Raw genomic sequence first — 27,676 nt, 5'->3', positions numbered from 1 at the left:
CCCGGTCTGCTCCTAGGAATGTATGAAGAGCGAGGGGCTTCCGGTATACTTCATATGTGCTGATGTGACCTTTGTAATGAGGGTCCATTAAATAGGGCAAGTGGCTGTATTGTTGGGTGCTGGCGACAGGTCTCCCTATCTTTTGCTTACCACGGATTGAACCATTATTTGACCATCTGTCTTGGGACTATTACCCAAGCGCTGCACTTTTACTATATAGCCGGAGCACGCAAGCCTGGAAGGAAGACTGGGGGGAACATGGAAGCCCTGTCATCGGTGACAGAGTGCCGCTGGAGGGCTTCATTCAAAAGGTAAGTATTTCATAATGTGCTAGTATGCGATGCATACTAGCACATTGTACGGGGGCGGTTTTTCTGCAAGCCACGGTTTACTACCGCTTTAAAGTACCACTCTGGCCATACAATAAATCTTAGTCAACATCAGTGGCTCACAACCCTGCCCTCAACAGGCCATGCTTTTGGATTTAAAGCACCTGTGCAAGATAAAAGGAAAACTTGCAAACATAGCCCGTTGGGGGTACTTGAGGACAGGATTGAGAACCACTGGTCTACATATTATATAGTGGTCCTTTTTACTATGCAGGTTCTGCTTTGAAGTCTGAAAGCCATAATTTGGTGATTGAGAAAATTCTTCCCTAGAATGTGTGTGCTCTGGCCGCAGAGCCTGATGGTATATATAATGTACACACATACATCGAGTGATGCTACTATGACTTAAATCTTTCTAGCCTGTACGCTGCTCACATGTCCTCCAAAATCTCCCAGCACAGCTAGATAGGTAAAGTTATTATATACTAAAGCAGTCATTCTGAACTGCTCAGGTCTTGTGGTGCTTTGTTTTTTTTTAAATGGGGTAGATTTACAAAAACTGGTATTGCCACCAGTAATCAGGCACCTTCCTCAAACAAACCTAAACCAGGGAAAAAAAAAAAAAAAAAAAAAAAAAAAACCTGGAAACAAATTGCTAAAGGCAATGCAGATTTTTTTTATTTCCCTATAGTTTTACAACAGACTGCAGTGTCCTTTATTAAAGCTCCTGGACTCAGCAAGGTTTGTGTCAAAACTTGTCATACAAATTGACATATGTAAATACCTGGGATCAACAGCCAAGCAAAGATTCAAAGCTGGGCCCAAACCAATGCCTGGAAAGGAAATGGAGAAATACATTTAATATACAGAATTCACAAACCATTTTACAATAATATTTGTATTAAAAGAGCTGTTGTCATTGGGCTTCTGCACAAATCCAAATATTTCATCCTGAATTTATAAATCCGCAAACCCACTATGGAAATCGTATATTTGTAGCTTTTTTTTTTCCTGGTCCAAATATCCCACATTGGATATTTGTGTTTAATTGGGAGCTGGAGTACTGCTTGCATTAAATTGGCATGCTTAGACACTCACAAGCTACATTGTATTTCATCAGTGAATATATGGCTTTCTCCGATTTGCTGAGGTGGAGGGGCAAGCGTATGAGGTCACGCTCTCCATTTCAGCAAGAGGAAACCCTGTATTCATTGAGGAATTACAATGCAGCCTCTAAATGGTTGAGCAGGGATTAGCCTGACTTGATTTTGTTCTGGGAGTGAGATGGAAGTTCCAATCCTTCTACAGAACTGATGCAACATGGAGTTTAGCAGCTGCACCTGTTAGTGAAGCAAATACCTTGTTTTGACGAGCTTGGTACAAACAAGCTAAAGTCACATTGGACTAAGAATCTGAAGCTATTAAATATAATTATTATATAAGAACATGTCCTAAGAAAGTTTATCCCAAGCCCTATAAAAGACCACTGCAGGTCCAACAGTGGTGGTTAGCAATTCTGACTTGCAGCACTGGGGTCCTTGGTTCAGAGCCAAACCAAGACACTATCTGCAAAGATTCTGAATGTTCTTCCTGTTCTGTGAGGTTTCTTCCGAGCACACTTTAGTTTTGTTTTTTTTTGAGAGAAGAAAACACAGGCCGGTAGGTTAACTGGCTCCTTTCTAAACTGTCCCTAGTATAGGATTGTGTGTATGCATGCATGCATGCATGATAGGGATATTGGATTGCAAAGCTCCTTGAAGGCAGATACTGATGTGAATGTAAAGTGCTGCCTGTATTGAATTGTCAGTGCTATATAATGGTCTTTAATATACAAGTAAATATATTTTTAAACAGAAAATAAACCCAAAATAATTACTCACCAGAGAAAAAGGCAAATCCAGCTAAGATTCCTAGACGTTTCTTCTCATTCTCTCTATTGTGAGGGGTGAACATCAGCCATAGCATCATGCCCAATGAGCCTGCAAAGGACAGGAAACTGCCCTGTATAGGAAAACGGCAAGAAATCATCAGTAAAAACCTGACATTTGGCCCCCAAAACTTAATTTTTTATACAATATTTTCTAATACATGACAATATCAAAAGTTATACACAAATGGTAAAGCCCATTGCGTCCCATAACTCATTCCCTCACACAAGAAACTTCTCACTGGGATACACAATGAAAGCAAGGATATGACTGGATGCTGTTGGCAACAGACACTTTTCTTCTAGCTTTTGAAAATCAGTCACTATTAAATTGCGGCTTTGCACTTTAATGTGGCTTTGGGGGTCCTCCATACTGACCTATTACAGCACAGGGCTTAATAATTCCATATGGTCTACAACCTAACTTAAATGGCATTTAACTATGAAAGCGCTCACCTGCAGAAACCTGAAGACCACGTTGACATAAGCACCAGCAGATGCAACCAGCAAAGAAAGAGCAAAGCTGGCATACACATTCTTTAAGTGCTGACGTGTGCTGGGAGAACTGAAATACAAAAAGACATGCAATAAGTACATTTTTAATTGCTCGCTTCATTAAAATTAATAAATTTTGAAAGGACATTGGGGTTCATTCAGTACCACCTGTCATTCACATACAAAGCTGTTGTACAGTGGAAATAATAAAAAAAAAAAAATACATAAAAACAACTTAGTATGGACTAAGAAAGCATATGGAACGCTCAAAATAGCTCTCCATCACGAGTGGACAAAGACACTAAAAATTTCTATATCCGATTCATCCCTGACAGAAAAGGAAACGATCCTGCTACTGTTCATGCAGTGGCGAACAACATCTATGTTGAGTAAAAAATAAAAAAAACAGAAGGTGGTCATAGATCGTCCTGTCATTGTGATAAACAGATCATTCACTGCCTGCCCACCTCAATGAAGTTGTGGCTTATAAAATAAACCACTTCAAATACTTTCCACTTTCACCCTCTTTCTGCCCAGGCCAATTTTCAGCTTTAAGTGCCGTCGCACTTTTAATGGCAATTGCACGGTCATTGATAGAAGGCAGAACCCCTAAGGACGTGCTTGCGCACAAAACACGTTGTGTGGGGCCTACATACCGACATCACGCCGCCCTTTCTGGTTCGGCTGCCACTTTAGTAAGTTTTGTCCAAGTGCTCGTTTTATCAATATGTATGCTGTAGCTTTTATATAAAAATCATTTAGGAATGTAATAAATACTACACTATATACGGCTCCTTTGGCTCTGTGTGGTGAGCTTGTTCATTGCAGTGTTTTAAGCAGTACTATGACAGATCGTAAGGGAGTGTGTGGAGACCTGCAATGCCAAACTATATTGGGAGAATTATGATGAGTATGACCATCCTGTACCTCTGGTGAGTGCATACATGGTGCAGAGTCACAGGAATGGTCATTTGCTTCTGAGTGTAGATATCCACCATGTGAAAGGTGTATTTGAACAGCGATCTAATTATTTCTCTTGAGGAGACTTGCTGGTGGATTAGACTGAACTTTTCATGGACATTATGTTTTGATATACACACTGTACTTTAATATATTGTTGGATATATATATGCAGAGTTTGTGGAATCACTATGGGTGCTAGCTGCTGTGGCCTTACAGGTGCTCACGTATTTTTATATATTATTTTTGTAATTGTGTGGTCATGAAAACACTGAACCCAAATATTTTTCAAGACAGATTGAGCCTCCTTGTGGTGGTATTTAACCGGTTGCTGACCAGCGCACGCCGATGTACGTCAGTGCATTTGTATAGCACTAATTGCTGTATAAATGACAATGGTCCCAAAAATGTCCGATGTGTCTGCCATAATGTCGCAGTCACGATAAAAAAATAACTAAAAATACCATAAAACTGTGCACCATTTTGTAAACGCTATAACTTTTGCGCAAACTAAACGCTTATTGCAATTTTTTTTAACCCAAAATATATAGAATAGGCATGGGCCTAAACTGACGAAAAATATTTATATATGTTTGGGGGATATTCTAGCAAAATGTAAAAAATTTGTTTGTTTTTTTTCAAAAATTGTTGCTCTTTTTTGTTTATAGCTCAAAAAAATAAAATAAAAAAAGGGACGTCAATTTTGTTTGGGAGCCATGTCGCACGACCGCGCAATTGTCAGTTAAAGTGACGCAGTGCCGAATCGCAAAAAGTGCTCTGGTCAGGAAGGGGGTAAAATCTTCCGGGGCTGAAGCGGTTAACCACCATTTTGATTTTTTGAGATAGAGATATCTATAGATATCTCCATCTTAGTTTGTTATACAATTTTGCAAATAAGTAATTTCTCTTCTTCACTGATGTGTGCTGATTAGGCAGCACTGATGGGGCTGCACTGATTATCAGTGTAAATGTACCGGCAGGCTTGCTGGTCATCGGCTCTCCTTTCCTCACACAGTGACAGCATGGGAGAACAAGAATGCCGATAATCTACACGTTTGTTTACATGTGATCAGCTGTGATAGGACACAGCTGAACACATTGTAGATGGCCACTGCGATTGTGCCTTTACCTTAATCTGTGAGCAGGGAGCATGTTCTGAGAGGACGTCTATGGACGCCCTCCAAGAACAAGAGCCGTGATGTAGCCATCTTTCAACTAAAGCGCAGTACTGAGGTGGTTAAGTAGTGTTTATTATGAACAGGAAATTTTAAAGCGGAAGTTCAAGCACATTTTTTGGAATGCTAAAAATGAGCATACACCCAGGTACTGTGCTAAAAAAACAAAAACAAAATCCAGTACTTAAAATCTACTGTTGCCGAGCAAACAGCAGTGGTAGGTACACAAAAACAGTAAGGAAAATCATTCACTTGAGTGCAACATCAAATTGGGTGTCGCAGCTGCAGGCATCATCCGAGGAAAACCACACGAAGTCTCATGACGTACGGGTACATCGCTGGTCGATAAATGGTTAAACTATAAATTTAATAAAAGATGTGCAAATATTGGCAACATTAAAAAAAAAATCAAAAATCAGCTACTTTCTTTTTAGTCTACAGGGCCTCTGCGTTAAAAAAAATTATAAGATATTGTGTTTTAAGTAATTCTCTAGGCAAAAAACAAAAGGTTTTAACAAGTGTGAAAAATTGAAAAGAATTGCTCCAGAGGGGCCAGAGGTGTTTAACCAGGTGTTAAACACGCTGCAAAGTGCAGAAAGAGAACTGCTAAGGTGTCAGGAATATAGTATGCTCCTACCTTCTTTTTTGCCATGACATCTCCGACATCTCTGAATTTCTAAGCAAATTGTCAACCCTGCCTAGTTCATGTCTGATGGAAGACAAAGAGCACAGACCTCTCCTTATCCCCTCATCTTAATATGCATTTGCAAGCCAGTGTGCAACAATGCTGGTCCCCAGACATTCTGTACTATATACTTACCCCAGGAACAAAAACACAATGCAATGTGGTGGAAGCATTACAAATGAAAAGCTTACTCTAAAAAAAGGAAAATTAGGACACTTTAAAAAAACTTTTGGTAATATGTATTAGAGGTTTAACATTTTAGGTTTTCTAAATATGCCTTTATTAGGGATATGAAATTAGGCCTTAGAGCTATAAATGTCTTTGGAATTCTAGGACTACATAAAAAAAAAAAAAACACACAACTGAAAAATAAAGCACATTTTAGACTCCGTAGTCACACAATTTCCAGTGCTACTTTACACTGTATCAAAAGTCGCATGAAAGTAGTGCAGGCACCTTTTCTAAGTCGCACCGATTTGAACGGGTGCCATTGAGAAGAATGGGCTGCAACTGACATCACTAAATGCACCTGTCTAGTCTAACAATTCTTGAAAACAGGTTTGCGAATGCGGGATAGCAGAAAGAAAATAATGCCGCTCCAGGTGAACTATTGCTCACTTCTCACTGCGAGTCCATCATGAGGGTGCCGCACAGCCTGTTTGTGACAATATGCAAAAAGAAAAGTCTGGAATTTGCAGCACTCCTCCGGACGAGATTTGAGTAAGGGCACTGTCACACTGGGGCATCAGCTGTAAAAAAAAAAAAAAAAAATAGCGACGCTTCTTGGCTGCTAGCGGGGAGCTTTTAACCACTAGCGACCGATGAAGTGCTTTAGCAGTGGTGCCCATTGATTTCAATGGGCTGAAGTGGTGGAGGAGCGGTGTATACACTGCCCCAAAGATGCTGCTTGCAGGACTTTTTTCCTCTCAACATCCTGCCAGCGCAGCGCCCCAGCATGAAAGCAGGCTTTCACATTGGAGTAGCAGGGGGGTTGTTTTTCAGGTGCTATTTCTTAGCCCTTTAGCGCCTGAAAAACGCCCGAGTGTGAAAGATGTCTAAGTGCTGTTTTTTTTTAGCTCGAAATACATTATCTATTGTTCCTGTCATGCCTTGATTTACAGTTATAACGCCAAAATAAAAATACAGAGGAGTGCAGCAAATACCAGACTTCCCCCCCCCCCCTTTTTTTGCAGGTTTGCAAATGAATGCAATGTTGTCATATTCAAATACTGCTTGTTGCCATGGTGTGTTTGTCAGAATATTTGCATAGCCAACATAAAGCCGCAGGTACATTCAGCTTAGAGAAAGTATTCTTGGTAAACATTCACATAAAATACAAACATATCATTTACTTCTATGTCACAAGATCCCAACTAAGACTTACTTATTTGGCAATACTTTGCCTGTCAAAATAGTATTTTGATCTGATTATAAAAAAAAAAAAAAATCACCACTTCATGCAATATAATATTCAAAGATCTTTGGGGTAGATTTACTAAAAATGGAGAGTGCAAAATCCAGAGCAGCTGTGCATAGTAGCCAATCAACTTTTACTTTTCAATTAAGCTTTAACAATAAAAACCTGGAAGCAAATTAGTTTCAATGCAGAGCTGCATCAGATTTTGCACTCTCCAGTTTTAGTAAATCTACCCCTGTCTTGTAGAAAATATACTTAACAGTTTCCATTTCATAAGGACCATGGATAGGCTTTGTTATATCCTATGAAAAGTAACATGCAAGGGGTTTCGAAATAGGCTTTCAAAATATTTTACCATTAGGAAGCCCAAAAAACAAAACAAAAAAACAAAAAAAAACAAAAAAAAAAAAACAAACAAACACACTACAAAACATTCACACAAAATTCATAACAAATATCACTTACATATTTGAGAACTTGAGAAGAGCCTTGAAGTCGATATTTCGGTCAAGAAAATCCATGGTAGAACTGTGTGTATGAGCTTTCTACAAGAACACCTGCCGAAGAAAGACATGATTACTAGACCATTGGCATGCATTCTTTTAGCCAAGACACTGCTTGTATCTTAAAACATGCTGGATGCTCAGGATTAGTGCCATAACGCATCCAGTTTCGAAAGAAAGTAAACCTCTTCTTGTAAACTTTAGGGACAGTAAGATCCCTGCACTGGAGTTTCAAGCTCTATGAACTACTTTGCAGCTGTATTAAGCGGGTCTCACTAATGGAATAATAAGACACAGGGTTGATTTAAGAAAACTGGACTGCAAAATCTGGTGCAGCTGTGCATGGTAGCCAATCAGCTTCTAACTTCAGCTTGAGCTTTGACAAAAAATAAAATAAAAAAGGGAAGCCGATTGATTTCTATGTAGAACTGCACCAGATTTTGCATGCTCCAGTTTTAGTAAATCAACCCCACAGTGTTCAGTTTTGTAACAATGGCACAGTCAGGACTTTCCAACACGATTTCACTGCTAAAGTCCCCAATAAGCCCATAGTTAGTCATTTAATCTACTGGAAAACAAAGCAAAACTGAAATCAACTTGGAGTGGCTTTAGCCTTTAAGTCTGCAATGGAAACTATACATCAGACTAAGCGGCTTCAATACAATAAGCGGAGAGAAGTAAAGTACAAACCTGCCTCTTGATGTTGCTTCTCTGCAATAATCACACTAAAAGCTATACAGAGTGACTTACAGAAATTGAGTAACCCCCTAGGACCTGTTGATCTAGATGGTGCAATTATTGCAGGCTCTTGCAGGAAATCACAGGCTCTGGACTTTTCCACAGAGAATGCATACAGTGTTCTACGTATGCAGAGTCCCGCCCTGTGACAGTCATTAATACTGCTAATGATTTCCCTTCTCAACAAAAATGACTGCACACATATAGCTGGGGAATGATAAATTGATACTTAAAAAATAAATAAAAATCTCCTCTAGCAAAGAAATGTAGACATGCATTAGATACAAGGGAGGAGGTCAATCTGACAATAATTTAATGCAACAAGCTTGAGTTTTTGGAAAAGTAGAAAAAGCTTGATAAGCCATTTTAAAGATTATCTCAATGTCAGTTGAACAGATTAAACTCACAAAGCCAATTGTGATGCGCATGGCTGAATTCTATAACAAAGCCAATTGTAATCCAAAAAAAAGTCTGAGGCCATTAGAAGCCTATTGTGTAAAATCACAAGGTCACATACATATTATATGTGCCATATATTTTTAGAAGCACATACAAAATAAAAAAATTGACCAGGATTCTATTGATATAATTTGAGTTTTCCTATTTTGCCCCAATCACATGACCTATGTCATAAAATGCACCACAAGGTCAATGTTGTAACTGCATGGCAAGGTTTAAAGTGGTCCTAATGGTTGAGTTTCAGTAGCAGGAACCATTGGGTCCCACTACTGTCAATCACAGCAAGCGAGTTTGGAGTGGGGGAGTGTGAGGGGCTCGGGAGCGAGCATGCAGCGTGTCCCCATAGCAAGCAGCTTACTATGGGGGGATTCAAGAAGAGGGGGATTAGGGCTGCTCTGTGCAAAACTTTTACACAGTGCAGGGAAGTATGACATGTTTGTTATTTACCCACTTAACACCCCACAGCACATTTACTGCTACAGGCCTCCTGGATTTTTGTCTAGGGGGCGCACGACACCAACCTGCTTCTGTTGTAATTAATCACAGCACAAGGCGATCTGCGGGTGTTGGACACTGGATGTCCGTCAGCACCTGCCAATCATCAGGCAGACACAGAAAGGAGACTTGCCTATGTAAACAAGGCAGATCTCCATACCGACAGGAGGGAAGGGATGGATTTTGTGTTCCTACAAAATTATGGAATAAAATCCCTCACTTCCCTGAGCAAAAGCAGCACACAGTACCACAAAACACCAGCAGCCACACAGTTAACCCTAGATGTTAATCATTCCCAGCCAGTGTCATTAGGACAGTGACTGTGCATATTTTTAGCACTGATCACTGTATTAGTGTGTCACTGGTTCCAACAGTGTCAAAAGTTTGTTAGTGTCTAGTGTAATATTGCAGTCCCACTATAAGTCTCTGATCGCTGTGTGTGTGCGTGCGCGTGTGCGTCAGTCACACACATACACCATAGTTTGTAGATGCTATATAAAAAAAAAAAAAAGGTCAAAAAAAAGGTCATCAAATATCACCAAAAGAAAGCTCTATTTGTGGGGAAAGATTACATCAATTTGAATTGGGTACATTACATTTCATGCACAAATTGTCAGTTAAAGGAACGCAGTCCCGTAGCGCAAAAAATGGCCTGGTCGGGGGGGGGGGGGTAAATCTTCCAGGGGTCAAGTGGAGAAAAAAAAATTAAAAATAAAATAAAAAATAGCCTTTACAAACACTTTAAGCAAAGTGCAAGTATAAATTAAGTCAGCTGATTATACCCAGTATTTTCAGGCACTGAATGAGTGTTAAATACTATAGTGCAACAAAACATACCAATTCTAAAGAAGTCATAAAAGTAGTCCTGAGTAAGGCCCCTTTCACACTGGGGCAGTTTTCAGGCGCTACAGCGCTAAAAATAGCGCCTGTAAAAACCAGCCCTTTCACTCCAGTGTGAAAGCCCCTCGGGCTTTCACACTGGAGCGGTGCGCTAGCAGGACGGTGAAAAAAAGTCCTGCTAGCCACATCTTTGGAGCGGTGAAAGGAGCGGTGTATTCAACGCTCCTACCCATTGAAATCAATGGGGCAGCGCGTCTATACCGCTGGCAAAGCGCCACTACAGCGGTGCTTTGCGGGCGGTTTTAACCTTTTCGGACGCTAGCGGGGTGGTTTTACTAAAACGACGGTAAAGCGCCAGTAAAAATAGCAGTGCTTTACTGCCGACGCCCGCACCGCCCCAGTGTGAAAGGGGGGGGGGGGGGGAATACAATAAAATAAGAATCTTCACTTTCCTGAAAAGCATGTATAACAAACCCAACAGGAAAGAGTCCAAACATAAATCGCTTGTAAAATACTTGTAGTGTAAACTGTATGAAAAGCAAGATGTCGAGATGATATACAATAATAAGGCCCCATGCACACGAGACGCTGTTAAACGCGTGCTCAGAGGCAGTTGGACACTTTTTCTTCAACTGGTCCTGAACTCATTCAATGTAATCCTATGTGTCCATGTACACAGTCTCGTTTGACGTTTTTATGCAGTTGCGTTTAACCTCGTTTTTCCAGAAGCAAAAAATGGGTTCAGACGCAAAACGCCGGTACCGCGCTTTCATTTATAAGCGTTTTTAAAGGTGAAAAAATTAAAAATCTCAAAAATGATGGCAAATGAGGAAAAACCATTAAAAAAATATTTTAAACAATTTCAAGTGGACAATCCCCAACTTGCGGCAAGTGACGTGGCAGGTGTCCTAGCAAGTGGACAATCCCCAACTTGCGGCAAGTGACGTGGCAGGTGTCCTAGCAAGTGGACAATCCCCAACTTGCGGCAAGTGACGTGGCAGGTGTCCTAGCAAGTGGACAATCCCCAACTTGCGGCAAGTGACGTGGCAGGTGTCCTAGCAAGTGGACAATCCCCAACTTGTGGCAAGTGACACGCTAAATACAAGTACACTGCTGCTGCTACTCACTCTGGTCTCACAAAATGGCTGAAGTAGTTAATACTGTTTTTTTGAGCTTGGGGAGGGTCTATGTTGTTATCTTAACTAAACGCTTCTAGACGCAAACACGGTAAAACACCACTAAATTGTGACAAAACTGGCGTTTCTAAACACTGGTTTCAGCTTTTAAAAACATGTGTCCAGCAGAGTTTGCACCAGCGTCTCGTATGCATGGGGCCTAAAAGTGATGGTGTCGTAAGAAACCCCTATAAATAGCAGTACTGAAAAAAAACTAACAAGCTGCACAATAAAGTGAAACGTGGTCTGGCTATGCACAAATATTTAACCACTTGCTGACTGTAGGCATAGGACGTCCTCTGTTTGCAGTGGTTATACTGGGAGGCATCATCCCAATTTTTTAATTTTCAACCAGCGGTTCACTCTAATGCAGAAGTGATACGAGTCGCTGAACAGGCCGATCACTTCTGTGGGTGGCAGAATGTGGTACCTCCCCTCCAGCCACTGCCTTTCCCAGGCTCTGCCATGATTGTGGAGCACAGGAGCACTCAGACCAATGGTGATGGCTGCACAGCATAAAGAGAGGAACGGACGTTCTTCCCTTCCTCTCTGACCCCGGAAAAGAGAAATTTGTCGTCACTTCCAGATCTGTCAGTCACTCTGTTTACCTGGCTGTTAGTGGCCAGAAAAGCAGCTGATCAGACCGATGTGTCCAATTGGCTGCATTGGAGGCCAGAGAAGAGACCCCAGATCACTCCATAAAGAGGACCTGTCACAGTCCATGCTGTCACAAGGGATATTGTTCATCCCTTGTGATAGGGATATAGTTAATAAAAAGATTTTTCTTTTTAAAGAAACAGTGTAAAAAATAGTTTTGGATAAAAAAAAAAAATCAAATCGACATGCTCCCTGTGCTTATGCACAAATGTGACCCCCTGAGGAAGTCACGTGAGTGTGACATAATGTGTAGGGCGAGAGGAGAGGCTGGTGCACACCAAAAGTGATGTAATAGGACGCCCATGAGTTTCAGTTTTGGGTAAACACACAGCATGGTTTTAATATTTCAAATGTGAGTGTATATGCAATTTAATAAATAGATGCTGGTGTTTAATCTACTACACTATGGGAGCTCTGTATTTTCACTTCCCCATGTTAAGAGCTATGCAGAATGGTCAGATGAATTGTGGGTGAGATTAAAGGAACCACAAAACATCCTGCATAATAAGGAGTTATCCGGAGAGGGATCCCTGTAGATGGGAGGGGAGAGTGGTACCAGATTAAGAATGGGAACACGTGACGTATTGGTTAATACATGCACTACTGATACATATTTGAGGTGAACGTGTTGGGAGACTAAAAGATGCACATGGTGTTTTGCTGTACTTTTTGATTTTAATCTCTGGTGAAAAGGTATCACGGGGAGTCAAACACGTGGAACAATCAGATTTTGTTGTACTTAAATATATATTATAAACTATTAATCCCTTTGCACAGTATTTTGATGAATCTATAGGAATTATCATTGAGCATTTTTATAATTAAGATCACTCTTATTATTGGTTTTTAATGTGGTACATGTATAGAAAGTAGCTTTTGAATGATATTAGCACATGAAGACATCACACTTTATATTAGCATTGATAGCAGTGCAGCACTTTACGTTATTTATATCTAGAATGTAGCCACCCTCTTAGACCCCTTTCTCGCTGAGGCATTTTTCAGGCGCTTTTGGGCTAAAAATAGCGCCTGTATAACGGCTCCCCTGCAGTCTCAGTGTGGGAGCCCGAGTGCCTTCACACTGAGGGGATGCGCTGGCAGAATGTTAAAAGGGACTCCTGCAAGCAGCATCTTTGGAGCGGTGTATACACCGCCCCTAAACCGCCCTGCCCAATGAAATAAATGGGCAGCACCTCCGAACTGCTGGCAAAGTGCCGATACAGCGGATCGTTTCACCCCTTTTCAGGCCGCAAACCTCTGCAAAAATGTCAGTAAAGCGTCATAGAATGCATCAAGATAAAAAAATTAAACAAAAAAAAAAAATTAAGATATTGTTTAAAACCATGTTAAGTTTGACTACAGGAAGCTCATTTTAAAGCTGAAGTTTAGTTAGAGAGAGGTATTAAAACCAAAACTGTGCTATATTAAAGCTTACCAATCATTAGCTGTGGTGTCTGCATTCGTTTATTCCCCCCCCCTTTTACTTGGAGATCTGGGTAGTAACACATTTGTATTAGGGCATCTATACTCAGAGAAGAAGCAACACATTTGGGCAGCAGAATTGTGATTTTTGGGGGAGGGGGTGTTAAATGCACCATCCGATTTACATACACTAAAAAATTGAAACCAAATTCCAGCTCACACTTTTTAAGCAGTCAGAGCAAGAGTTTTATTCTGTTTGGAATAAAAGGTTTTAAATATCGTAAATAATTAAGACTTTATCATTGTAAGCACCCCTGTTAGTGTTAAATTGTTGTTTTTAACCCTCTAACTGCTATATTTGTAGGACAGCATGTTGAAAAAGAACAGACTTACTGGCAGTATCAACAGGTGAAAAAAAAAAAAAAAAACACGAATGCAACTACCACATCTAAGGATTTGGTAAACTGCAAATTTAGTAAAGGCTTGCTTTGGGGTTCAATACTGCTTTTTTTGTGCTATGCAGCACCAGGGGCATAAATCTCTAATGGAGCATGGCTCATGTCAGGCTTGCTGCGGCATAGTGTAGAAACCTACATGAGCCGCTATGATAAAGCTGTTCACTTCATGTACTCCATTCATAGAACTCTCAGTTTCCCAGAATGCAAAGTAGTCTGTGGTTGGAGGAGGCAGATAATGTCATTCACCTGTCAATCTTCCACTCACTTTGCATTCTGTGACAGAACAGTATGAGTTCTATGAATGGAAGAGGTGGTCGGAAAGATTGGGGAAACTCTTTCATGTGGCCAAGGTTATTCCCAGGAGCAGTGAAAGATCAGTACTGTGGGGAGGACCTGGTAAGATGCAAAAAAGATTTCTACGCTATTCAGCATTCAGACATAAGTGACGGTCCCTGGTGCTGCAAAGCAACAAAATAAAAATGAATTTCAGCTTTCAAGTATTTAAGAGTCAATGGATTAAAAGGTCTGTGGCAATAGTCATAGCTCATGGGGTCATTCAGATTTAAGACAACTGCCATCTCCTGTATTGGAGAAAAAAGGTAAAAAAAAAAAAAAAAAAAAAAAACAAACACAAACAAACAAACACACACCACTGAGATTCCACACAATAGAATATTGACCACCACAGAAAAAAAAAATATATATATTACTCTAAACTTCTCATCCTGGTGGCATTTTCCTACACGGAGATAATTACCCATTAGTAATTAATGTCAGACCCATTTAAAGAAGTGTGTGTTTAAATAAAAGCCTCTGCCAGCTCTAAGCCCAAGAACTTGACCAGGCTGACCACTGATTGTTCAGCAGTTCTCGGTCCACTCTGAGCGGAGACTGGTAACTGTCAGTCATTGCTCTCTGCTCTGACTCTCCTCAATGTGGGGAAGGGTAGGGATCCTTCCAGAGCCTTGAGCTGCGACATAACTGACTGAACTTTAGCCCACTGTCAGCTGATTCTGGATCACGGAAGTGCAAAAGTGCGTGCAATCGTGTTGTACAGAAGAGAAATAAAAAAGCTTTGGCCATACTTTTTCATTTAAAAAGATTTCAAACAGCAGTGTATGGAAATTACTGAGGACTTGCACATGCTTACATTATCTGGTACTACCAAAAAAAACACATTCACACCCCACCAATAAAATGGCTTAATTTGTACTAGATCAAACATCATTGTTACGACTTGGGTAACTGCAACCCACAGCAAAATACATCTCACAGCACTACAGCTTAGAGGTTTAAGCCCTGGTTCACACTGGAGCGTTTTGACATGGCAAATCAGCGGCAATTTCAGTCAATGGCACCATCTTAATCAGTGTGGCGCTGCACAGATTTCAAAAAGTAATTTCTGTACTACTTTTTGTGATTTCAGGCTGCCGCGCAGATGTCTCTGAAATTGCGACCAAAATCGGGACCGACATGCGGGAGTGAAATTATGCAAGTTCAGCTGAACTCAGACCACTTCATTCCCACAGCTCAGTGTGAACCTGGGCTAAGCCTGGGTTCACACATATGCGAATCACATGTAATGCCTGTTAGCATTGCATTGCTGTGCCAATCACATGCCATGTCCTTGCAATGTATGGCTGGATTCGCACACAAAAAATAAAAAAAAATAAAAGGGGGGGGGGGGGGGTGGGGGGGTGCAGGAATCTTTTTTTCCCCCCGCACTGGAATCGAATAGGTGTGATCCGATGTCTGTCAGAATTGACAGTTCGCCCTTTGAACCAATCTGAGGGAGTCATAAACTTTGTATTGACACCCGCAGGGATTTGCAGAGGATGGTATGAACTGCCTGCAAGGGAGATGTGATGTGGAAACCGGCACTGGAATCGCACTGGTTCCCGCATCGCAATAGTGTGAACCGGGGCTAAAGCTAAAAAAGATTAACATGAGGCTGCGCTTGTTATGAATGTTTACAAGGCAGTGAACTAGACAATGGAGTTCAGGTGACACTACTAAAGCCCCCTTCATGCACGCTGATTAACCACTTGCTTACTGAGCACTTAAACCCCCCTCCTGCCCAGATCAATTTTTAGCTTTCAGGGCTGATGCATTTTGAATGACAATTGTGCGGTCATACAACACCGTACCCAAATGAAATTTTTATCTTTTTCCCCACAAATAGAGCTTTCTTTTGGTGGTATTTAATTACAGCTGGGAGTTTTATTTTTTGCTAAACAAACAAAAAAAGACGCAAAAAAAAAAAAAAAAAAATCACGTTTCATATAGTTTGTTATAAAATTTTGCAAACAGGTAATTTTTCTCCTTCATTGAAATGCGCTGATGAGGCGGCACTGGTGGGCACTGATAAGGCGGCTCTGATAGGTGGCTCTGCTGGGCACTGGTAGATGACACTGATGGGCACGGATATGTGGCATATGAGGTGCAGCACTGTTGTTAACGCAGATTGTGGGCACCGATAGGTGGCACATTTACTATATATATGTTGCACTGGCAAGGGGCAGGTGGGCACTGATGGCTTGGCCGTGATTGGGACTTTAGTCCCTCTCACAGCCGCCGGTGATCAGCTTTTTTTTTCTCTCCTCGCGCTGATTACCGGCTCTGGTGTGATCACATGATCAGCTGTCATTGGCTGACAGCTGATCACTTGGTAAGGGGTCGGGATCGACCCCTTGCTTCGATCCGTGATCAGGCGAGTCTCAGACTCGCTGATCACAGAGCGCGCCGCACGCGCCCCTCCTATTGACGTCGTCCCGGCAAAGGAGGTCGCACTGTAGCCGTCATTCGGCTATAACGCGGATCCCTAGTGGTTAAATATTGTAATCACAACCAATAAATCACACATACATAATATACTATATATGCAAAGAGGTATATGATAAAAACAGAAAAACGGCACACAAACCTGTCAGCAGATATACAGTTCCAAAAGTTCAACTTACAAGTTTGTAAAAAAAAAAAAAAAACAATTATTAACTAGAGTCAAAGACCTTACACTGCACAGCTGGGGATCACTACTACAAGCCTGTCTACAGCCAGGCAATGCACAACAGGAGTAGAAACATCCCAGAAGCCAGACCCCAGATGACGTCTATTCTGACAAAACGCATCAGGTCAAGTGCTGCCATCACTACTGCGCCATTTTATGTCCAATAAGCCTTTGATCGCCTCTTCAAATGTGAGGGTTCAATTTTACCATTTTTTTTAATAAACATTCCTCCTAAACAATATCACATTATGTGGAAATTTGTTTTATTCTTTGGTTTCCACGTGTGGATATGAGAAACCTCCTTGGTCGTCTCTTTGTCTGATATCCAATTGCCCATTCGTGAGAAAAACCTTGTTGACCAGTGGCCGTTCCTGAATTTTTATGTAATCGTGGCTAGGGCTGAAACAAGAATGGATTAATAGACAACTAATCGATTATGAAATTAATCTATTACTATTTTCATAATCGATTAATTGGCCAGTAACATAATGGGGTTAAAAAAAAAAAAAAAAAGAGCCCTTTATAGTACAAAAAGAGCAAATAATCGCTTCTGTAAAAAGTTCAGTTCTACAGAAAAAAAATAAAAATAATTAACCCCGTACAGTAGTGATTATCTGCTTTTTTGTACTATAAAAGGGCTACTTTTAGGTTTTTTTTTAACCCCATTATGTTACTAAGCGTCTTAGACCTGGTTCACATCTATGTGTTTTTTGCAGAACCGTACTACAGTTCATTTAAATGATTTCCTATGGGACACATTCACACAAAACTGTGCTTTTTTTTGGTTCAATATGCTTCAATAGAGAAGCATGTAATGTGTTTTTTCAGCAATTTGTGTTTTTTATTCTGGCCAACAAATTAGCCCAAAAAATTGCAAAAATGCAAATCGCTGCAAAATCACGCAAGCAAAGATTGAAACAATATTCGGCTAACTAATCGATTTTGAAAATAATCGTTAGTTGCAGCCCTAGCTGCCATGGATTCTGGATTGCCGAGAGGTTCATATCACAGTGTTCATCACTACAAGCCTGGTTGACTTAGGTGCTATATGCCGATATGAAAGTCCACCAGTTACAGAAAGCCTCACAAGATACCGGTTACTTCTTTTTTCAACATGTCTACTTTGATGAATTCCTAGAAAATTATTACGAAAATGTATATACCTTTTGATGCCAATAAAAATTTTCACGTGGTGGACTTATATTTATTTTCATTTTTTTTGTCTATTCACTTTAGTGGACATTACATCATAATCTGTTAGTGGTGTTATTCAATATCATTTTTTTTTTTTTACATAATTGTAAGCGCTGCATTTTTCTATTTTTTGTTATTTGTGCCATTTGTCTTCGGCTGAGCAAGCCGCTTTTTATTATATAACACAGCGCGGTATGTGTTTTTTATTTATATTTGGATTACCAAAGCCTGTCAGAATAGCTGAACACAGTAGCTGCATCTGCCATTTTTCACCCAGCTCCTATGATTTTCAAACCAAAGGATGTTTGGCTGATGGGGGCCAAAGGTGCCACCCATAGCTCAAATCTCAACCTGTTCATCAGGAAGGCCATTCTACAAGAAGTGTCTGTATTATAAAGGAGCTAGGAAACCAAAACTTTACAGTAGAAAGGAGGGGCCTCATTGTAATTGGTTTTATAAGCATGTAAAATATCTTGAACATAAGCAAGCCTTAGCTGAAACTTACACAGCGCTTACCATATACTAATATCCTACGTTAAAATATTCAGCTGTTTCACTTTCATTTTTCAGAAATCCACATCATTTGTAAGACATTGAAACTGGACATTTATCTTGAAACTTGCACAGGAACTCACTCACATTGAACCTCACCATCCTTATTGCTTCCTCTTAGAACGCATGTGGACAGATGGCAGAAAGGGGACAATTGTAAAGAGCCAGATTTGAATAATACATCATGTTAGTAGTGTATGTATATTAAAAAGGGGGCCTGCTGTTAAATACAGAGTACAAACTGCTAATAGAAGTTTATAGAGGGCATCACAAGAGGTTTGATCAATATCACGATCTTCTTAAAAATTCTCCCTCTGCACACCCTAAAAGCCCCCCAAATTTAGCTGTCATGTTCGCCCCCGATGGGTTACCTTATGATCTCCACATCGGCCAGAGTCTGCTTAGTATTTATTGATAAAAATACAAGGCAGAAAGGACAGGAGTGCAGATGTCCTTGTTTCTGGCAGAAAGAAATCACTCTTACCACTTCGGAAGATGACACAACTTGCTGTATGTCGCCAATGCTACTACAGTGCATGGCACCATCGCCAGCAGCCAGACCATCACAGGATGTAGAGGATTGAAACAAGCTGACCCACAGCTAGTCTTATGTGCATATTTTCTTCTGGGGTTCCCCCAACGGCGCTCATAGCTCCTCCCCGCATCAGGAAACCCCCTAGGAGAAGCGCTCTCCCTGGGAGTAACCGTGCACTCCCGAGTCCAGCATTTGTGTCCAGACACAGAATGATGTGGGGAGTGGGGCAAAGTCTGGCATTGTATTTGATTGACAGCAGCGGGAGCCAATGGCTACTCTGCTATCAATCTATCCAATCAAGAGCCGAGAAAACGAGCAGGGAGTAGGAGCACGTTTCCGCCATGGGAATGGACAGGCTCAGGTGAGTAAAATGGGGGGGGGGGGGGGGGGGTTTACACCTTAATGCATAGGATACATGATATTTATTAGCATATAAAGAACAAATATAAAATTCCCACTCAGGGGATATGAACATTAGACAATGCAGAATTTGCAAGAAAACACAAAGATGTGTCATTACAAGTACAGACTTAACGAATCACGACCTACCGACCCAGGTTGGGGACCAATGCAAAACGCCTGAGCCGTAAGACTCAGGGGCTAAGGTAAGCAAAGGGCCCGGATGTGTCCGCCAAAAATGGGATAACCAAAGAAAAAAAAAAAAGAAGAATAAGGGGGGGGGGCGCAACATTTAATTAAAGCAGAAGGCAAAAAAGGGGGAAAGAAGGACAGAGTGCTGAACAAGGAGTCCAGAAAGGAAAAGGGGAGTAATGAGAAAAGGAGGAGCATAGGAGAGCCAGTGCAGCTTTTTAACCTGGATGAACCCTTAAAACAGAGCTGGATCTCAAGAGCCAGGTAGTCAGTGCCATTAAACATTACAGCTGGTGCCTAACTTTTGAGGTTTGCTCTAGTGGTCAATGGTGTTGGCTCCTAAAATAAATAAATAAATCCTGCTGGCCTCTGGATTGGACAGACTGGCTCCTGAATTCTATTTCATGAAACTTAATAAAAAGTAATTAAAAAAAAAAAAAAAAAAATAGCGTAGTTCTGCCTGGGGACAAAAAAACAAAACAAAAACAAAAAAAAACAAAAAAAGTTAGCAACTACAAATACTGTAGCTGCTGACTTTTACTATATGGACACTTACCTGTTCAGGGAGCCCGCGATGTCAGCACCCGAAGCCAATCAACTCATGGGTGGTGCTGCCGCCATTCCTGGTAAGGGAACCAGGCAGTAAAGACTTTCACATTCTGAATGGCTCCTGTTGTCTTCTGGCGGGCGAAGGGGGAGGGCCCGGACATAACATAGTTCCGCATAACGCAAGGCGCTCTTTCACTGGAAGTGGGAGCAAATACCTGGATTTGACAGGTATCTGCTCCCCCCTGAAAAGGTGCCAAGTATGACAATGGGGGGGGGGGGGGGGGGGCAACCAGTGGAAGTTCCATTTGTGGGTGGAACCCTGCTTTAAAATTTGCCTACCGCTGCCTTAAAATAGTTTGGAGGTCTTAAGGAACTCCTGCTAAGAAGCATTATATCTCCATTTCATTGTAAATGAGCATGATCAGTAGAGGTCGACCGATACGGGTTTTTCTCTGGCCGATGCCGATATTTAGAAATCGTGGCGGCCGATGGCCGATATATGATGCCGATATGTTAGACCGTTCCCCCCCCCCCCTTCATCTTATAAAATCTAAGTTGGACACCTTTCACACTGTGGGCGTTTTTCAGGCGATTTGCGGCTAAAAATCCAGTGTGAAAGCAGCCTTAATAAGTGGTGCAGAAAATTTCTTACAAATGTATTTATTTAACAAAACAAACCTCCAATCAGTTCACTTGTATGTATAATTTAGATTAAAAAAAACAAAAAACTATTTATTAAATACACAAAAACAGGTACTCAAAACTTTTGGACGAAAAAAAAAAAAAAGGGCTAACTTGCGTTTGAAAGACCTCTGCGCAAATACTGCGCCACATAAAATATTGCAACAACCGCTATTTTATTCCCTAGGGTCTCTGTTAAAAATATATATATAATTTTTGGGGCTTCTGAGTGATTTTCTAGCAGAAAATACTGGATTTTTACTTGTAAGCAACAAGTGTCAAAAAAGATTTAGTCTTTAAATGGTTAAACTGAACTCTACACAGGGAGTTCAGCCCATTGAAGAAGAAACATTGTATCACTTTGATCTTTTCTTGGCAGCCTGCCCAGAGAGTTTGCAAGTTGCACTGAACATGTAATTGGCTTTTTTATCAGCACAATCGGCTGATGCCGATTAATTAAAAAAGGCCAAATATCGGCCGATATATCGGTCGACCTCTAATGATCAGTATGCCGTTGAAAATTTTAATATAAATATAGGACATGCCTAGTATCTGACACCCAGGGCCAATTATTTTATAACACTCCCTTGCTTTATACCTTAATGTTAAACATGGAAATGTAGAATAGCCATAATCACAGGCTGTAAAAAATTGTAGTTTCACTTTACGTTAGTGGAAAGTGGAAAAAATTACCACTTACATCAGTGGCCAGTGGTGGGGGAAAAAAAAAAAAGCTCCTTTACACTGGTGATCAATGTAGATGCAACCTCTTATATTGCCAGTGAAAAATTGACCCTCTTGCGTTGGTGGTCATTGTAGGTGTTAAGAAAAATTATTGCTTAAGGGACCCCTAACAATCTCTGAATGAACCCCGGTGGATAAAGCCTTCTCTACGTTTTTCAGGAATCGGACTGTTTAGTCCTGGCATACCAACATATGTTTACATCTTCTGATACTAATCTCTTTCGGCTGCTCATTAAACAACACAGCCATTATCCCATAGAGACCATCATAGTCTGGCTTATAGTAACAAAACAAGTTGATCTACTAGCAGGACATGCTGTCAGGAGTGTCGTAGTGTTGCAAAAGCTGTCATCATGTTGTATAACCCTGTCTAGGTGGAAGTTTCACAGGGTTGCATCGTTGCCACTTGTTTACAGTCTATACCAGCCTCTCTCAACCTCCCTCCCCCCCCCCCCCCCCTGTAAAAAACACCTAACATAACTTCCCAGTGAAAGTAAGGTGGCGTCTGAACAAAAAAAAAAAAAAAAAATTATTATATATATATACATACACATTTTTTGGGGAGAGTCAGAGGGGGCAGGTCCAGGTGGTCAGAGAGAAAAACGCCCCCCTTAGGCCTCAAGCACACTGGACGTTTTTACAGCTGGCTTTAGACTTTGTAGGAGAAAAAAAGTCAAACTCTCCAGCATGTTATCTTATGTGTCCATGCACACATAGGCTGTTAACTGTTTTTGGCTGTAGTTTAAAAAAAAAAAAAAAAAAAACCCACAGCAAGTTGGTTCTGAGAGGAGTGTTTCAGCTGCAAGAACTCTTAAGTCAAAAAACGCAGATAAAGGCTTAAAAGAAATAAACACTAGGCTCACCAGCGTTTAACATTTTTGATCCCATTGGAAAAAAAAAAAAAAAGAAGAAGATTAAAATCACTAAAAACCACTATTGCAAAAACACTGAAAATGTTGAAACTCACTGCAAAGCTACTGGCGTTTTTATAACATTATTATAAAATGTCCAGTGTGATGAGGCCTTACAGATAGCTAAAAGATACTTGCTGTCAGTAGTTACTTATCTGAGCAGCAGAAATAGCTAAAAAAAAAAAAAAAAAAAAAAAAAAAAAACAGAACAACTTATGGAAGAGGCATATGTTCCACAGAACCCTTGCGGAGCAAGGCTTTTCTAGACCAATGGTCTCCAAACTGTGGCCCTTTGCTTGCCTTTATCCGGCCCTCGAGGCACTATTTTGCCATCTGACAAGATTTCTTCCACTAACACCAATAATGGGGCACTATTCCCTCCTATGATGCCATGGATGGGGCACTATTCTCCCCTCCAAATACCAAATGTAGCGATGTTTACTACCACGGAAACCAGGAAAAGTTCCACTCACACTGGCCATGGTCTGGCCCTCCAGAAGTTGAAGGACAATAAACTGGCCCTTTGTTTTGAAAGTTTGGAGACCCCTGCTCTAAACAGATGGCCAACCTGAAGTTTTTTCCCAAAAGATTCAAGATCTACCAGCCCAGAGCCATCAGGGCATACCAAACATCATGGTTAGTTGACAGCCAGTGGGCATCAAGGCAGCTGGGGGATTAATACAAAGAAACACCCATCGATCCAAAGAAATTAATAGAAATTGTCACAATTCAAAAACATGTCATGCCTACACAACCAATATAGGACTGAAAACATTCCCAGGGGAAGCAAGCAGAAGATAAACTGGTACTTTTACTATCCAAGCTTTCCACTTGGGTGGTGTGTGTATATAGCCAGCGGCTGTCTATGGTAGCAAATAAAAAAAAAAAAAATAATAAATAAAAAAAAAAAGAAGAGCCGAAATCACCGCCAGGGACCCCAGAAGAGGAGGATAGGGGCCACCCTGTACAATACCACTGCACATAGCAGGTAAGTATAACATGTTTGGCTTTTTTTTTACATTTAGAAACACTTTAAAGAGGAACTGAAGTCTTCTCACATAATTTGTAATAAAAACATCTTTTAGCCATTCTGAAGCTTCCCTCCAACCGCTTTGCATAATAAATTATATATATATATATATATATATATATATATATATATATATATATATATACACTTGCCAAATATGCTGCAGAAATCTCCCTCCACTGAGTCTGGTGGCAACCATTTTAACTGTGGGCAGCTGAAGCTGCTGCCTGTTCACTTCCTGGATATACACAGATACAGAGGCACGCCTCCAGTTCTGCAGCTCTCAAAGGCCCTCTTATGACTCATCCCCCCCACCCGGCAAACTCACAAGTTAGGCCCCTTTCACAATTGTGCGATTTGTCCTGCGACTGAAAAGTCGCATTTCAAGTTGTACCCCATGATTGCCAATAAGTATCTTTCATATATGTGCGACTTCAAAGTAGTCCCTGTACTACCTTGATCTGACTTTGATGCCAGGTAGACAGGTATTACCTGAAATTGCTTCAAAAGCGCAGCTGTAAAATTGTAGAAAAATTGTGAGACTTTGAAGTCGCGGTTGTGTGAAAGGGTTCACATTGATGCGATTTGACATGTCAAAACACATTCCCAAATCGGCAGCTACTGCCCACGATCGAACCATCTGAATCAGTGCGATGCAGACTTCGTGACACAGATCCCCAAAAATAGTTTCTGTACTACTTTTGGCGAATTCAGGTGCAATTTCAACAGACATCTGTGCAGAAAACCGCACAAATGTCTCTGAAATCATCACACTGACATGCGGGAATGAAATTGTGCAAGTTCAGCTGAACTTGCACGATTTGAATCCTGCATCAATGTGAACCAGGGCTATAAGAGAGCTGTGCATGATGTCATAAGCTTAGGCTAAATGACCAGACAATAAACTGGGAAGTGCGCAGTATAAAGGTTTTACTGGCAGAACAAAAACATGTTTTACTATCCAAAGTTAAAACAACAAGGGCAGAAGATTTAATAGATGGAAAGATGAAAAAAAATAAAAATAATGACTAAAGCTGGGTTCACACCTATGCGAATTGGATGCGGCATACACTGCATCCAATTTGTATGACATTTTAAAATATGTTAATTTGAATTAATCTGGTTCACATATGTGCGTTGCATTCGCACTGCTCAAAAAACGTGTGCCTTTTCTGGGCATTGCAATCACATTATTTTCTATGGGAACGCATCTGATTCGCAGATGCATTCCGATGTAAACAGGATAAAATGCTGATGCAATCCTGACCGGATCAAAAACTGACGGGAAACGCTGAACAACTACTTCGCCAATTAGCTGTGAAAACGGCGCTTCAATTCGCACAGCACGCGTGTGAGCCCAGCCTGAAGGTCCGCTTTAAAGCGGTTATATTGTCAGATTTTTTACTTTGATCTACAGGTAAGCCTATAATAAGGCTTACCTGCATGGGCACTGAGGATTCTTGGCTTTAAGTCCGGCAGACGCCAGACCCTACCGGGAACAAAATCTCCTGAGCGCATGCGTGGGAGTGACGACATCGTGGCTCTGGCCACTCACAGCGCCGGAGCCGTGATACCCAGAAGACACGCTGAGGACCGAGTGAGATGCCAATGCCTCATTCTAAAGGTAAGTATGTCATTAGGGCTGAAACAACGAATCGATTAATCGACAACTAAACGATTACTATTTTCATAACCGACCAGTAACAAAATGGGGTTAAAGTTAATGAGTCTGATGATATTTACTAGATTGACCCTCTAATAGTATATACACTATATTTCTATTAATAGTATATACATTAGATCTCTCCTCTAATAGTATATAACCTCTAATAGTATATACAGTATATCTCTTCTAATAGTACATCTCCTCTAATAGTATATATCCCCTCTAATATATACAGTATATCTCTTCTGTCTGTTATTCTCAGAGTGGATTAGATATTTTTCTCTCTAACCATATAGTTGGTTATTTATATTTACCACTGCATAGAGATATTTAAGATTAAATTGCCTTTTTTTTAAACTTTACATATTAACTAAATTATACACCACACTTTTTTTTTAAGTTTATTAACCATTTAATCGAAACAATAAATCGGCCAACTAATCGATTATGAAAATAATCGTTAGTTGCAGCCATATATGTCATAATGAGCTAGTATGCGGTGCATACTAGCTCATTATGCCTTTTCCCTTACAGGTGTAAAAAAAAAAAAAAAAAGTCAGCGGATTTACTCCTGCTTTAAATACAGTTTTCACCATCATTGTTTGCATCTCATAACTGGTGCTCTCCTCCAGCAGCTTCTTGTCTACATACAGGCACCTGATCACCGCACATCACAGTTCGGTGGAATACCAGCTGATCCTGCTTGGAAGGTCCTTGTTCAGGCACTTCCTGTGACAACATTATTACTAGTAGTGCTCATGCGTTGTCACTGTCTCGTGTACCTCCAGCGGAGGCTACATGTGACTGTAGCACTGACACAGATGGTACAGGTATGGTCTGGTGTCATCCAGAGTAGATATTTGTTCAAACCCACCAGGAAGTGATCACCTGTACTGGGTCACTGTGGGGAGTTGCCCTTCCCTCAGACATACCTATACATGCGGGAATAGGCCTTATAATTGGCCTAGTACAGGTGACAGCTTCCTGTCCCCAGATCATCCCTACTGTGGGCTTCAGCAGAACATACCTGTACCATATGTGTCAGCACAGCCGCTTGTGATCGCCACCAGAGGTACACGAGGCGGGGTGACAACACGTGAACACAACCTGTAAAAGCGTTGTCACAGGAAGTGCCTGAACAAGGCCCTTCCAGCAGGAATTCTAATGAAAGCCATATACTTCTAAAGACCACACAGGAATGTGGGTTTTATGATTGTGTTTAGACGTCACCTGCACCTATATGTCATCACTGGATGTACTAACCCTTATAAATACACATATAGGTGAGAACATACACAGGTAGAGCGCCATATTGCGCCGGCACAACACTGCGCCACACCGAGCACAGGCGGCTGGGCAGGTAATACAAGGCACGGCTGTGCTGCGGCTCTACGGAGCGGCCTACTCCAGTCTAGTGCGGCTTAGTATGTCGCAGTAAGGGCCGCTCACCCGTATAATACCGTGTATACAGCCCCCCATATGTGACTCGCACGGCCTCGCCACTCACCTGCCTCTTTCCTAACGCAACCCTCGCTTTCTTTCTCTCTCGTCCGTTTGTCCCTCCGCTTCCGCCGTACGTGTCACACCACCAGATACCAGCAGCCCGAGCCCCGCCCCTTAGCCTTCTAGTCAGTCAGGGAACGTGGGAGGAGCGTCCTCTGACATCACGACGAGAAACGGTAAACAGAGCGAGATCGCGCTGTGATTGGTGAACGTTAGGAGACGTTGGAGCTGAACTGCACGTCTGTTCGTGTTGCTACAGCGCTCCCAGCGGAATATTGAAGAAGTGCAGGTGATGCTTTGTGCAATGTGATGAAGGCAAGTGGCAGTTTTGATGTGTGCTGATCTGATCGTTAGCTGTCGTACGAAATTATCCAAAGTGACAAACACGAAAAATGTCCTTGTATGATACAAGATCATACGATTTTTGTTTAATCAGTACAGTTTTCCTTTGAAAATACAATACAAATAAATTGCAGCACTTCCAGTTTATTATTTCTGTCGTATGAGAATTTTCGTACTTTAGTAACCTATCCACATTCGATTTGGAGACTAGCATCCAAAAAAAAAAGATGATTCGTCCAATAATTTCATTGTGTGTACCAGTGTGTACCAGTGGCGGCTGGGGGTGTATTTCTGGGGGGGGGGGGTGGAAATCTACCCACCAAACCCCCCACCCCCCCCCTGGTCAGGTCACAGGCACCACCCACCCTTTTTTTTAACTACTTCCCACCCGGCCAATGTATATATACGGCCGGGTGGGAGTCTTCTACTTCTGAATGGACGTTCCTGAACGTCCTTCGGAAGTAGGGGGATCGCGCGCGCCCACGCAGCGGCACGATCCCGATGCGTCACCCAGACACGGCGCATCTCGGATCGGCAGGAGGGCTCTGCGATTGGCCCTCCTGATCACATGACGACCGTGTCCAATCACAGCCGTCATGTGATGTAAACAAACAGCCGGTTGATAGGCAATCGGCT

At 41.3% G+C, this 27,676-nt stretch overlaps 1 protein-coding gene across 4 annotated transcripts in view; it reads right to left on the bottom strand.

Annotated features, from left to right (window-relative positions):
- The window catches only part of TMBIM6 (transmembrane BAX inhibitor motif containing 6), a 43,312-nt gene extending 16,458 nt beyond the window's left edge, over window positions 1-26,854 (bottom strand). The window contains exons 1-5 of one of the 4 annotated variants that reach the window (XM_077483297.1): window positions 26,703-26,854; window positions 7,454-7,545; window positions 2,713-2,821; window positions 2,210-2,330; window positions 1,114-1,162 (exon numbers count right to left, since the gene is read on the bottom strand). In XM_077483297.1, the coding sequence (XP_077339423.1) occupies window positions 1,114-1,162; window positions 2,210-2,330; window positions 2,713-2,821; window positions 7,454-7,509 (335 nt within the window). In that variant the 5' untranslated portion in view covers window positions 7,510-7,545; window positions 26,703-26,854. Of the gene's footprint in view, window positions 1-1,113; window positions 1,163-2,209; window positions 2,331-2,712; window positions 2,822-7,453; window positions 7,550-8,181; window positions 8,244-26,702 lie in introns of those variants that run through there. The other 3 variants (XM_077483301.1, XM_077483298.1, XM_077483300.1) reach the window with 3 other exon arrangements.
- Between the last annotated feature and the right edge of the window lie 822 nt (window positions 26,855-27,676).

This window comes from Lithobates pipiens, unplaced genomic scaffold, assembly GCF_037356315.1.
Source record: "Lithobates pipiens isolate NorthernLeopardFrog02 unplaced genomic scaffold, aLitPip1_a1.2 Scaffold_16, whole genome shotgun sequence".
NCBI lineage: Eukaryota > Metazoa > Chordata > Amphibia > Anura > Ranidae > Lithobates > Lithobates pipiens.
The sequence above is the reverse complement of the archived record's forward strand: the minus strand, read 5'-3'. Positions and strand labels throughout refer to the sequence as shown.